At 41.8% G+C, this 14603-nt stretch overlaps 3 protein-coding genes across 10 annotated transcripts in view; 2 read left to right on the top strand and 1 right to left on the bottom strand.

The window, feature by feature from the left end:
- The window catches only part of LOC119172939 (uncharacterized), a 1216589-nt gene that overhangs the window by 973289 nt on the left and 228697 nt on the right, over window positions 1-14603 (bottom strand). The window lies entirely within an intron of this gene.
- The window catches only part of LOC142813825 (uncharacterized), a 33740-nt gene that overhangs the window by 7823 nt on the left and 11314 nt on the right, over window positions 1-14603 (top strand). The window contains exons 3-5 of the mRNA XM_075891761.1: window positions 3745-3846; window positions 4963-5061; window positions 10054-10139. Of these exons, the coding sequence (XP_075747876.1) occupies window positions 3745-3846; window positions 4963-5061; window positions 10054-10139 (287 nt within the window). The remainder of the gene's footprint in view (window positions 1-3744; window positions 3847-4962; window positions 5062-10053; window positions 10140-14603) is intronic.
- Window positions 10277-13988, top strand: LOC142813818 (uncharacterized). Its single transcript, XM_075891729.1, has one exon. It carries the CDS (start codon window positions 11158-11160, stop codon window positions 13918-13920), a length of 2763 nt encoding a protein of 920 aa, XP_075747844.1. The 5' UTR covers window positions 10277-11157; the 3' UTR covers window positions 13921-13988.

The raw sequence follows: 14603 nt of genomic DNA, 5'->3' as shown, positions 1-14603 counted from the left end.
AGGACGCGCCGACGGGCGAAAAGAGAAAGTTGGCACAAATTTGTGTCGGGCATTAACTCATACACAGATGAGTCGAGAGTCTGGAGTATGGTTGGTAAGGTGGCAGGACGAGGAGCACATTCGCTTCCTCTAGTGAACCCCCAAGGGGAGAGTTTGGAAGACCAGGCAAACACTCTCGGAGCACACTTTGAACAGGTCTCCAGCTCAACACACTATAGTGAAGCGTTCCGACGATATAAAACCGCAATAGAAAAACAGAGATTAGAGCGCAAGCCCAGAACACATGAGGCATACAACCAACCTTTCTGTTTTGCTGAACTGCAGGCCTCACTTGCCTGCTGCAATAAATCTGCCCCAGGCCCGGACCGTGTGGCATATGAAATGTTGAAACACTTGCCCACTGAAACCCAGAAAGCTCTCCTCTCTCTCTATAATGCGGTATGGTCTTCTGGCGAGCTACCCTCAGCCTGGAAGGAAGCTATTATTATCCCGATTCTAAAACAAGGCAAGGACCCGGCCTCAGTTTCCAGCTACAGGCCAATTGCATTAACCAGCTGTATTTGCAAAGTCTTTGAAAAAATGATTAACAGGCGCCTGATGCACTTCCTTGAAATTAGTGGCCTACTTGACCCATACCAGTGTGGGTTTCGAGAGGCTCGGTCCACCACTGACCACCTTGTCCGTATCGAAGCACAAATTCGCGATGCTTTTGTTCATAAGCAATTTTTTCTGTCTGTGTTCCTCGATATGGAAAAGGCATATGACACTGCATGGCGCTTCGGCATATTGCGAGACCTGTCACATTTAGGTGTGCGGGGTAGAATGCTGACAGTTATCGAAAGCTACCTGTCCAACCGTACATTCCGTGTCCAAGTTGGCACCGTCTTATCTCGAGTATTTGTCCAAGAAACAGGAGTGCCACAAGGAGGTGTATTGAGCTGTACACTTTTCATAGTTAAAATGAATTCCTTGCACCTGTCTCTCCCACGAAATATTTTTTACTGCATATATGTCGATGATGTGCAGATTGGTTACAAATATTGCAACATCTCAATGTGCCAACGTCAAGTTCAACTAGGGTTGAACAAGGTATCTCAATGGGCAAACGAGAATGGTTTTATACTCAACGCGCAAAAGAGCACTTGTGTCTTGTTCAGCCGAAAGAGGGGCCTCCATCCTGACCCCGACATTGACCTGCATGGTCAACCTCTGTCAGTGAAGACCGAGCACAAGTTTCTTGGTCTCATATTAGACACTAAGCTAACCTTCATCCCACACATCAAGTATTTAAGGGACAGGTGCTTAAAAACAATGAACATTTTGAAAGTGTTGTCACGCACTACATGGGGTAGCGACAGGAAATGTTTAATTAACTTATATAAAAGTCTCGTACGCACACGCCTAGATTACGGTGCTATAATTTATCAGTCGGCAACACCATCAGCCTTGAAAATTCTTGACCCTGTCCACCATCTAGGCATTCGCCTCTCTACGGGTGCTTTCCGCACCAGCCCTGTGGAGAGCCTGTACGTGGATTCGAATGAATGGTCGCTCCACCTACAAAGATGTTCCCTGTCCTTTTTGTACTTTTTGAAGGTGAAGGCAGACAAGCAACACCCTTCCCATTTCATAATTAATGATTTGTCTTGTTCTGGCTTGTTCGAGAACCGTCCTTCGTTTAGGCAGCCCTACGCGCTGCGTGTAAGGAGCCTGGCCGAAGAAACAGGTGTGCCTCTTCTTGAACCCAGTTTGATGGCTCCTGCAACATATCTGCCACCGTGGCAGTGGCAGCTTATAGACTGTGATATCTCTTTTGTTGATGTCACAAAGCACGCACCACTTGCACACATACATACATACTTCCTAGAACTACAACATAAATACACATGCCCTGAGTTCTTTACCGATGCGTCAAAGTCAAACACTTCTGTGTCATATGCAGCGGTAGGCCAATCCTTTTCCGAGGCTGGCGTTCTTCATCCTAATGCAAGCATTTTCACAGGAGAAGCTTACGCAATACTGGCGGTCGTAAAACACATTAAACAGATAAAATTACAAAAGGCGGTAATATACACAGATTCCCTAAGCGTGGTCAAAGCCCTGAAAACTCCTAAAAAACACAAGAACCCCGTGCTGGTGTCACTCTACTCACTTCTGTGCACACTCTACACATCAAAACAGCATGTCGTTGTCTGCTGGGTTCCAGGGCACCGTGAAATACAAGGAAACGTTTTGGCCGACAATCTGGCTGCTTGCGCCAATGTCACTACTGCCAATGCATCAACACCAGTCCCTGCACTTGACCTAAAACCTTTTCTAAAACGAAAGCTCAGGGAGTATTGGCAGAAGATGTGGGATAAACACACAGATAATAAACTCCATGCTATTAAACCGCAACTAGGTTATTGGCCGCCACTATCAAAATCACGACACACAGAAGTAATACTAACAAGGCTTAGAACAGGACACACACATTCCACACACTCATTTCTTCTGTCTTCCGGTGATCCACCATATTGTGAGAGATGTGGAGACCCCCTTACGGTTCTCCACATTCTTGTCCAGTGCAATGAGCTAGATGCTCTTAGAAAAAAGCACTTTTTACTGCCCTACCGACAGCAGCTCCCTCTACACCCTGGGATGCTCATCGGTAGGAATCCGCTTTTTAAACCACAAACACTTTTTACGTTTTTAAAAGATGTGCAAAGCTTTCACCCGATATTTCGAGGTCACCCGTAGCACGACCTCTATAGTGTGGTCGTGGCTGCGGTGGCTATATCTTCACCATAGTTTTATTATCATGACATTTTGCCATCAGCTATCACCACACATATGTCACGCCACTGTCATAATTTTATTACTTTCATGTTTTAACCCGCGTTAGAGCGAGGAATTTTAAGGCCCCTTTACAGCCACGCACCATATCATTGTTCATATCTGTAGTCAATTGAAATGGCGCTCTTTGGCCATCAATTGGCCCTTGCGCCACTAAAATCTACTCATCATCATCATCATCACCATTCTCTCTCTCTCTCTCTCTTTTCGTTGATAGCCAGTATCTTAGCACTTGTATTTATTACTGGGTGTCTGGAGGCATAAATGTGAACTGCCAGATCAGTGGTGCCATTTGTTGGCAGAAACATCAGCCACGTTGATGGAGAACTGTTACGATAGTTTTTTATCCACCTTAATGCTGGAGTAAATTTTCGATTGCACTAATGTGAATGTGTTGCTTGTTTTTGTTTTTTTTTGTTTAATTACATGAGTGCTCAATCAGGATGAAAAGCTCAGCCACACATACGAAGCTTGACATGTTGCTACCGATTTCCGATAACCCAGTATTATGCAATAACTTATACAGTAAAACTGATAGTTGGGCTTGTCTGTGATTTTTGTTCCATTTTTTCTGCAAGCTAAACAAGGTTAATTAAAACCCGTACAGCGAAACCTGCATATATATCGAACCCACATTTAACAAAATTGAACAGCTGTAAAAAGCCCTTGAATACCCATATTGTTATGCATAAATTCTTATATATTTCAGGCTATCTATATTGTATAGAACTTCATTGTAATGTTCTTTCGATTCCATATATCAGAGTTTGACGATACTGGAATACTGAACATGTCAAGTCTTCCTGTATGTGCATAAGTTATTAGAGAGCTGCCGACATTCTCGGTTTTAATGGAGGCCCATCTGTTCTAAGCTGGGTGAATCTGTTTTTTTTTTCTTTCTGTGCGCAGCAGCAGAGGTTCCCGAACCTGTATGCCATTTCAGTGCTCTCCGATATTCCTCAGTATGTCTCACTGCCCCAATACATGCCCCTGCTGTCGAGGGATGTTCAGGTGAGTTTGGGCAGCGTTTTCAATTTTGTGGTATTACGCACAAATGAAGCACCAGTGGAAGAGCCAGTGTTAACATTTCAGCACATTACAATGTGTTTTTGTTCTCTTGTCATAGTAGTCTGGATAATAAGGAACTGATCTTTCCAGTTTTTTTCAATCTGTTTCGGTTGTGGATGTGGAAGAGGTTGTCTGCAAGAAGTTAATGACTGATATGAAACAAGATTAGTGCAATGGACGATGGAGGAGACCTCTTTTTTTTAAACTTTTATATTTTGCAATCCTAGTTCTTTATTCAAATTGTTAGCTTATTTTGGCTTGCTCAATAACAATATAATACGTAATGCTTTTGGCGCAAGTGAACGATTAAGTTCGCTGCTACAGAAAAATTTGCACAGCTGAGCAGTCACTGAAGTTTGTGACGCACTTGTTCAGTTCTCCACACATAATGCTGCAAACTACAGGCTTGTGCGAATTGTTTCTTTTATTTTAGATTCGAATTGAATTTGAAATGAACAGTTATTTAGTTGTATAACTTGACATATCCCATGCAAGTGGAATTTATACGGTGTATATGGCATATTGTACAGAAAAATGGGTATATTTGTCATAACCCCACTAACCTGCAGAACATTCTATTTTTTTTTTAATTGAAACAAGCCATGTGCAAATCTTTGGTTCAAAGAAAGTGGAAGTAACTTTAAGTCACAGCAGGATTTGTTAAATTCAATTGAATGGAAGTGATAACCTGTACATTACGTTGGGTTTAAAATGTTCTGTTCTTTATCGAAACGTATCAGCTGGTATAACAAGCCTTTAAGCTTAATGAACGATGAATTTATGTGACTGTAAAACATCCATTTACCTATGAAATCGGGCTTTGCGAATTTTCCCTGTATAGGTGTGTGCGCGGTTTAGCAGAGAAATCGCCTTTGCTGGGGGTTGCATGCTTACTGTTGTTGTTCTTGGCCTGTTCGTTTATTTCAAATACATTGAAATTTATAAGAACTTAAGTTCAACAAATCAAAGCGAATTCGAATGCTGTACTATTTGTTCAAAGTGCTCGAATATTCGTATAGGCCTGGTTGTCAGTGTCAATTGTGCTTCTTGGTCTTTCAGGAAACGATGCGGTTGTTTGAGCACCGTCGCATGGTCGTGAACCGTGGAGCTTCGCAAAACGCCATTGAGCGAAACACGTTTCTCCACAAATACAAAAAGGTTGTTGTCTTTTCTTCTTTCTTTTTCTCTACCTTCTGTTTATTTCCATCACTTGCGCGAGAAAGTCCTTGTTTTTTGGTAGAAGGCGTCTACATTTACCGGGGCTGAAATGGAAAAAAAAGCGTGAACGTTTCTTCCAGAGCCAGGTGCAACGACAGTTACAACCATAAAGTTTTCTAAAATTAACTACGGGGGACTCTGGCGCTGGATCGTTCAGCGACACAAGGAATGATGGGTAGTACATGAATTTGCCTCGTTTTCGTGCTTGTAAGCGCCAAATCGCGCTTGTGTCTTCTTTAATTGCTGTGTTTTGGTTTTGTTTCAAAGGAAAGAACGAACCCTTTTGAACTTCATGACCTGATTTGAAATGGTAAGCCTAAAAGAAAAAAGTAGGGAAGCGCAACCACGGAACATTTGCTTATTTTTGTTTGAAGAAACAGCTTCAAGCCACTTGAACACACACGGAGCCAGAAGTACGAAGATTAGACAAATCCGGGTACTACCCATCATTCCCATGCTCACTGAAGCGCTATGCATTGCAGCTCCCATAGACATTGGCACCGGAGGTGTCTCCAGTGTATATTTAAGGAACTCTAAGGTTAAAATGACACACTGGCTACGATTAAAAGCAAATAAAACCACAACGTTCCAGCTCCCGTATGGGAGCCATGTTCACAAGAATAAAGCTCTCTAGGGGTCGAAACGGCATGCTTTTGTTTGTTTGTCATCTTGGTCATTGTGTTTTAATTGTCTTTATGTCTGTTCCTGACCAGATGAGCTTCCATTCAACTAACGGTTTCAAAGCCAGGTGTCTGAGGACTGCCATATTTTAGTCTTATGCAGTCGAATCTCATTAAATTGAACACGCCTAATTCAAACTTCTGGTTAATTCAAACTCACGCTTTGGTCCCGTCAAAGCTATGTATATTTCAATGAGTCAAAATGCCCTGTGATTCGATCGCACAAGCACTTGCGACAGTTAATTCGAACATACCGAGCTCCGAAAATGCCCTCAGCACCACGCCCAATCCCGCGACAGCACCTCCGACACCTCAGCGCTGCGCACAAAAAAGGAAAAGAAGAAAAAGAAAGAAGAGGCTGCGGCGGAATGTTTGCTCTCTCTGAAATGCCGATCTGCGACGCGCCTGTTCCACGCTTTTCCCTTTTTCGTTCCTGTCGCATAAAGACCCTCCTTTCAACGCGGCACACGAAGATAGAGAGAGGGAAAAAAAAGAAAGCTGTCATGGAGTGTTGGCTCTCTCTCAAATGCCGATCTGTGACGCGCCGGTGCCACGCTTCCCCCTTTCTCATCCCTGCCATGTAGAGACCCTTGTCCTTTCAACGCCGTGCACGAAGAGAGGAAAAAAAAGGGGGGGGAGGGAAGAAGAAGCTGTGGTAGAGTGTTGATTCTCTCTAAAAGGCCGATCTGCTTCTTTTTGCGTGGAGACACTCCTCCTTTCTCGTCATCCTGGCCATGCTTCGGCTGTGGCAGAGAGGGTAGCAGCGAAGACGCAGTCCTTGCTGTTGTCTTTAAATATTGTTAGCACTGGACATTGCCGCACGCAACTTCTCCTGCCGGGAGAATGCTGAAGCCGATGTAGAAATGCTTTGCAAGCTGTGTGCGAAATTGATTGACTCGCGAAGAGGCCAACATGTGCGCATCACTGATTACTTAAATTAATGATCAATGTCCTATAATTTGTGAAAAAACGAGTCTTCTGAAACTTCCTCCTTGTGTGTTAGCTCAATGCACATGCGCCACTGCATGTTGAGCCCTCCGTTCATATCATTATTTCGAACTTCTTTTAATACGAACAAACTTTCGGCCCCCTTCAAGTTCGAATTATCGAGATTCAACTGTAATATCGGCACTGGCTCTTGTTGGCTGTTAATGCCATTCATGCAATGTAATTAGAAGTAACTAACAGCAGTGATAATTCATTTCTTTTGTATATACTGCTTAACTGATATAGCTTTCTTCGCTCATTTTTATAAATGTTTCTTCATTGACGTGTAGTTGGTTGGTGAGGTTATAATATAGTTCTGGTATGCCGAGGTTTGTGAACAAATCTGCATATTCGTTTAAAAAAAAAGTTGTCGTTGAGTTAACATTGTGGACACGAATAAAAAGTGCTCATTTAATCCGACAGCTTGTTAGTTTGAACTTTGTTAATATTGAAAATCCAAGATTTTCGACTCAACCCATTGGTGCCACCAAGTGTACTTCGGTTGTATTAGTGCAGCACATGTAAGAAGGGAACACGACACAGACGTGCGTCTACCTTCTTTACGTCTGTGTTGTGTTCCTTTCTAATACCTACTTCACTAATACAAGCTAAGTTCATGGATGACCGACACCCCGAGCTACAACACTCCTGTCCACTATTGTATGCATATGGCAGCAACCGCCAAGTGCAAAACAGTCATGAGCATCGCACTGAAAGGAAGTCTGCATTATATTGGCCATCAACATTAACGATAGATGAGGCTGGGCCAGTTGGTAATCTAACAAGCAGTGAGGAACAAACAATAATCAATTGAAGCAATGCTTATTTCATAATTGCACTTCTATGGCCATTATTCTTGCATTTTGTTGTTTGTGACACTGTCAGCTGCACACTTTCAGAACTATATTGCCTCAATACACAATTGTGTTGATAGTGACAGCAGTCTTGCCCATAGTGGTTATGGTAACCACATCCCTTAATAATTGGCTCTACTAGAAGTATCGCATTTATTGAAGTGTCACATGGTCCTGATGCAGGTTTGTGCAGCAGGCTCCTTTTAATATGAAGAATGTCACGTAAGCTTCCAGCCCAAGTTTTCTTCATCATGGTTGTCTTCATTTTGCAGTTTTCAAAACTGAGCTAATCCCGACTGCTAAATGTAATCCTTCTTAGCTTCGATTTCAATCACAAATGCTCGTACAGTAAAGCCTCGTAAGTTGGAATTCACTGGGACCGTGAAAAATTTTTGAAATAAGCGAGTTTTTGAATCAATGGAAAGTACAAAAAGTGGGATGCAAGGAACTTAGAACTATTCGAAATAATCAGGGCTGATTGTTTGCTGTGCCGGCTAGTTTGTGACTCCAAGGGTTATGTTTTCTAGTAATACCTGGTCCCAATTTTGCCCCAAATGCAAGGGGAATGGCAGGCCTCGCTGCTGCAACTGAGGGGGGGGGGGGGGGGAAGAGCGCAAAAAAAAATGCTATGAATTATGTCGACTGTCATGTTCACCTGCAGAAACAAGACGTCTTTGCTGCAACACAGTAGTGACACAGGGGCAGCATGTCACCTGCTCCTCACTCTGAGTCAGCGGTCATTTGCCCATTCTTTCTGGTTAGATAAGGAATTTAATATTGGCCAGTATTATTAAATTCTTGGTGTATTTTTGCTGGAAAACATGATCATTTAAACTTTCAAACTCAGTTTTCTAAATAGGCATTGCAAGCAAGAATTCCACTAGCAGTGAAAATGCGCTGAACGCTGGGGCAACCCGCAATCGGAGGTTCGCATACATCGCGAATTTTGCTAAACTGTCTTTGATCAATTTATTTTTATTCCGAGAAAGAATAAATAAATCATGGTGCACTAATGTTGCTAGAAGCATGCAATAAGCTGCTCGCACGTTGCGTCACTGCTATAATGCAGTGAAGTTTGTTTTCCGCAGGCACACATTACAGCTGACCACGAGACATTTTGCTGGAAGTAGCAAGGATGGGATGCTGAAGCTGGCGCTCATTAGTATTGCCACATTGCATTGCCTTGTGGCTCTTGAAGGCCATCATTTCCGTGGATATTCGGTGCAATCGTTATCAGGAATTAGCAGGTGGCACCCATAGTTTTCTAATTAACTGCACTGGTGCGTCCTGCCCCTTCAAATTATCCACTCAGTATTACATTATGAATTAGGGGACCACGAAAATAATTCAGATTAAGTAGAATTTTGAAATAACTGAGTTTGAATTAATCCAGTTTTACTTTAAAAGTTGAAAGAGGTGCATTTAAACTTGCTTTTTTTTAATGGAATATGATGATACGACGTGTGGTGAACAGTTGGAGTGCCATGGCGGGTGCACATTTAATGAATTATGACTCTGTGCTCATAGGCTGCATATACGTTGTGTTCGCCAATTCCTTTCATAACTGATGCCTTCGATTGCTAGTCGAAAAAAGATGGTATGGCATCCGAGGCAAACTTGTGCAAACTGTGTGCTTCTATCACAGTGTTCAGACAGGTGCTACCGACTTTGATTTATACTTGGCGTTGTATACTTTAATGCAGCAAGGCAAGCTCATAAAACACACTCACTCGTTAGCTCTCTCAGCTGCTGATGTTGAAACCTTTCAATCTGACAGCGTGCCACTAGCGCTGAATTCGCTCAGTGTTATGGTAGGTTTGCCCCTGTAGCAAGCTCGTAAAAATAATTTCTTGTAAAACATGTAAAGTCTGTTTGTTTATTCTTCTACAATGTAGATGATATGTGGTAATGTGCTATGGAGATGCAAGAATGGGAAGAGGCTGTTAAAGGTGGCCTAGAGTTTCCCGACTCTTGCAAATAATTGCCTGAAAGAACAAGCAACCAAAACTAGTGATGCTGCTTGCATAAATGCTGACACATTGGCATACTTGAATTTTCAAAAACAAATAAATTGATTTTAGATTGAAATTGTATAAATAAATTATTGCTTCATCAGACTTTGACTCTTAGTTACTTCTCTATTTATACATGTGTAAGTGTAGATTTCATCCACCCCTCTGAAACCACGGGCTACTGTTCCTTAGTTGAGAATGCTGATCACTTGCTCCATATATGCAATTTGGTCAAAGCCTTTCTGTAGAATTTGTGTATTCCACTGAGTGATGGATTGATTATTTGACAATAGGTTGTCGCCAGAAGGATGCAGCATGAATACAAAAGGCTTTTCATGCTCGCTTGTATTTAGGCCTAGCTGCCTGCCCCATGATAACGAATGTAACATTTCTCTCCAGATTCGACGAAGTGGTGGTGACAGTGAGGACGACGTGGAGAAGTGCACCATCTGTCTCAGTGAGTTCGAGGACAATGAAGAAGTCAGGTAATTCCCTCCTACGGAGTTTAGACTCTTAGCTACAACTTTTAGGTGGCATAATATGCAATTTCAAGATGTGCATATAGATCAATTGAAGAATATTGGTGCCTTTGTACAGTAAGACAAAGGCACCAAGTGTTTGTATTGCAATTTAGTTTCACCATGCCTCCCGCGATTGATGTTGTAAAGGCTATTGAAGACTTCAAGCGCGAAATGCGCGCTGAAATCCGAACGATGAATCAGAGCATAACATTTTGTTCTAGCACAGCTGATGATTTCAAAAGTGCTCTAGCGGAACTGAAAACTCTGACTGCTGAGGTCAAGAGGACAAGAGAGGATTGTGCCATTTTAAGGCAAGAAAACAAGGACCTAACCGAAAGGCTAGATAAAGCTGAAAGCAAAATCCTAGAACTAGAGCAATACAGCAGGCTCAATAATGTAGAAATAAAGGGCTTGCCACTCACGGTTAAAGACAGAGCCGCGGAGATGGCCTTGAAGATTGCGCAAACTATCAAGATTCCTCTCGACCTAGCAGACATTGACATTGCCCATAGCGTCAAGACCAAAAATAGTAACGATGCTAATCTTATTATCAGATTCACGACCCGAACCAAACGAAACCATTTTCTTGAGGCAGCAAAGAAAGCAAACCTGTCAACTTCTGATATTGACTTCACGGGGCCCAAACAGCGGATCTACGTCAATGAACATTTGACACCACACAACAAACGCCTTCTTGGCGCAGCTATCGCGAAGAAAAGGGAAACGTCTTGGAAATACGTGTGGACAAAGAACGGCAGCATACTAGCACGCAAAACGGAGACCTCCGATGTCATTCGGATCAACTGCCAAGCTGATTTGTCGAGAATGACTTAGTTCGATGCCATAACTACTCATACATGACCTGTTTGCTCTTTTCTCGCCTCTGGAAAATTGCCCGGGTACCACACCTCTTTTCACGCCTTCACAGCTTTATACACATGCTGCCACAGACAAAAACAAGTTGAAAATAATACATTTCAACATGCAATCTGCTGTGAACAAAGCTGATCAACTGACCCATTTTTTGGCAGGCTTAACAAACTCGTTTGACGTCATCTGTTTAACTGAAACGTGGTACCGTCATGAAACGGATGTTTTGCGCATGCCTGGCTATAATTCTTTTTATGTTAACCGTACAGCGAAGCGTGGGGGAGGTGTTGCGCTACTAGTGAAAAACACCTATGTCTGTGAACTGCTATCTGAACACTGCTTTTGTAACGAGGACATAGAAATGCTAACTGTGAAGTCGGCCTGTCAAACATTCTCAGTCCTTTATCGCCGCCCTCAGGGAAATTTATCCACATTTTTTTATTACTTTGAACGCGAGATATTCTTTTTCAATTCAGAAAAATTCTCTTCTTGTATAGCTGGAGACTTCAACATAGATATGAGCACTCCCAGCCCCGCGCAGCAACAGTTGTCATCAATCATCCAGGCTGCCGGTTTTCACAGTGTAATTAGTAGTCCTACACGAATCACTGCTACTTGCTCTTCACTGCTGGACCTTATAATTACTAATAGCAGTAGTGCGTTCCTTTCCGGCCGCATAGCAGTCGATATAAGTGACCACTTGCCTATTTTCTTGTTTCTGCAAAAACAAATCGATTCAAAAGCAAATACAAAAACTCAGCGGCAACTTTTGTCTCAAGAGAGGCTCGAACAATTCAGGAGCCGCATTGCTTTAGTGGATTGGGCTCCAGTATACAAAGAAAATACAGCTGACGGTGCTTACAGCAAATTCCTAGAAATGTTTCTTTTGTTATACAACGCGTGTTTTCCCATTGTTACTATAAATGCATCTAAGAATGCCCGTAAACCCTGGATGACCAGTCAGCTTACACGACAAGTTAAAAAGAAACACAAGATGTTTGCGGTGTTCATTAAAACGAGAGACACCGACGTACTAGCACAGTACAAATCACTGCGCAACCGCTTGAATAGAGAAATTAGAGTAGCGAGAACTGCTTATTACAATAACTTATTCGACAAAAATCTTTCTAAAAAGCCAAAAGAAAAATGGAGATGCTTAAACATGCTTTTAAATAGAAACACGATCGGCAGAAATATAACAAGTTTAGTAATTGAAGGCAACGAAACGTCCGGCTCGCATCTCGCTAACACTTTTAATAAATTTTTCTCTGAGGTAGGTCACAGTGATTTCAATGCTGGAATCTCTAGTTTTCTAGGCGACAAACTAGGACCATCCTTATTTTTTGCACCAACAGATGAAACGGAAGTTTTTTCTATATGCAGAAAGTTAAAAGATACCTCTAGTCTTGATACGCACAATATTCAAAGTCGGCCAGTGAAGTATGTTCTTGATATAATTACGCCTTGTCTAACACACATTTATAACACCGCGCTTACAACAGCTCATTTTCCTGCTGATATGCAACTAGCCAGGGTGACCGTGATTTATAAGAAAGGAGACGCCAACGTTTTGGGAAACTACAGGCCAGTGTCTATTCTTCCGTATTTCTCTAAGGGGTTAGAACAACTAATCCGCGTTCGACTCAACGGCTTTCTTCTTAAACATTCCGTAATAACTGACTGTCAATATGGCTTTACGCAAAACAGATCTACGGAACATGCGCTACTTGTTCAAAAAGAATATATATTAAAAAATTTTGAGACACAGCTCTTAACTCTTGGTATTTTTGTTGATTTCAGCAAAGCCTTCGACTGCTTAAATCATGATATTCTTTTTGCAAAATTAGAGCACTACGGTGTACGTGGACACGCCCTTAACCTATTGAAGTCATACCTGGGCTCACGGTCTCAATACGTAGTCATTAACAATTGCGCTTCACAGACTCTAAGTATTTCAAATGGCGTCCCTCAGGGTAGCATTTTGGGGCCGCTGCTATTTAATGTATATATAAATGATATTCCTAATATCAGCACTCATGCGAAATACATTATATATGCAGATGACACCAGCCTATTTTTTTCCTCTAATGACATAGGACACTTAGAAAAAATTGCAAACGATGCGCTCTCATCACTTGCTATGTGGTCTTCAGTTAACTCTTTGAAAATAAACAAACAGAAAACGAAAGCAGTACTTTTCCTACCTAAAAGAAAACAAGTGTTTCTACCTCCCTGCTTATACCTAGGTGATACTGTGATCGAGTGCGTGGACACCTTTAAATCATTAGGAATAACATTCAGCAATACAATGTCATGGGATGCACATGTTAATAATCTTTCCTCAACACTCTCTAGAATAATTGGAATCACTTCTCGTAACAGATATATTTTTCCAACCAAAACAAAACTTACTTTGTACTATGCATTTTTCTATTCCCATATAAGCTATTGCCTACTAGTCTGGGGCAATACAACGGTGTCAAATATAATAAAACTACAAGCCCTACAAAAGAAAATGCTCCGCGCAATTGTGAATGGCTCTTACGATTCGCCCACTAAACATATCTTCCTACAATATAATATTGTACCAGTCAACAAATTATTCGACTACAGATTTGCATGTTTTTATAAAAGAATAATAAGGAAAAATGACCCCTTTTTTTCTAAAATTGCTCCACTTACGTTTCGCCACTCATCATATGATACTAGAGCCCAAAGTAGTTATGTATTACCAAAGTGTAGAACAAATTATGGTTTTTCTATGTTGAGTTATATTGTGCCAAATTTCTTGAACACATCATTTTATGACTGCCTGAATACTATGTCTCTTTCTGCCATTCGCAAGAGCATTATTCGCCAATATGTATCATTGTAATATCAAATGTACTCATGTCTTCATATGTTGTACCAATTCTATGTTATTGCTTTATAGTGAAATTACTGTTGTCAATTATGATACATAGGTCTTTTTTTCTTTTTTTTTTTGTCACTTTTTTTTTTTCCGCTACCTACAAGACCTGGTTGTTTTACTTACAAGACCTGGAACAGTGGTTGTTTCTGCTTAGTGCCCTACTGCTGACATGTGGGGATGGCCAGGCTCGTCAAGCGGCGTAAAATTCGCTGCTTTTTTCTCGCCATCCCTAGTTTGTATGTTTGTATGTGCAAACTGAAATAAAGATTTTGATTGATTGATTGATTGATTGATTGATTGACCTTGTGAAAGTGTACTTGCTGAGAACGTGGCATAACTATTCAGCTAACGATGGTATACTCTGACCTCAAAAGTGCATCTCACGGTGTGCCGTCGTTGCCAAAATGAAATGCATGCCCTGCCACTGTGAACATTGAAATAAGGGCAGAAGCGGGTCTTTGAGACCTAAAATTGCAAAAAAACACGTTTTTTGGAAAATGCTATACAGTAAAACCCCGCTGTTGCGTTCCCGTGTGCGGCATTTTCCTGACTGTTACGTCGTTTTCGGCCGGTCCCGGCACAGCTCCCATAGGATCCAATGCATTGGGAACCCCGCTGCTGCGTCGCAACTGTGAGACCGTTCCCGC

Source organism: Rhipicephalus microplus, chromosome 4 (assembly GCF_043290135.1).
Source record: "Rhipicephalus microplus isolate Deutch F79 chromosome 4, USDA_Rmic, whole genome shotgun sequence".
Lineage (NCBI taxonomy): Eukaryota > Metazoa > Arthropoda > Arachnida > Ixodida > Ixodidae > Rhipicephalus > Rhipicephalus microplus.
This window is presented reverse-complemented; position numbering and strand designations above follow the sequence as displayed.

Coding starts and splice junctions, on each gene's coding strand:
- LOC142813818 (XM_075891729.1), top strand. CDS start 11,158: ATGCAATCTGCTGTGAACAAAGCTGATCAACTGACCCATTTTTTGGCA.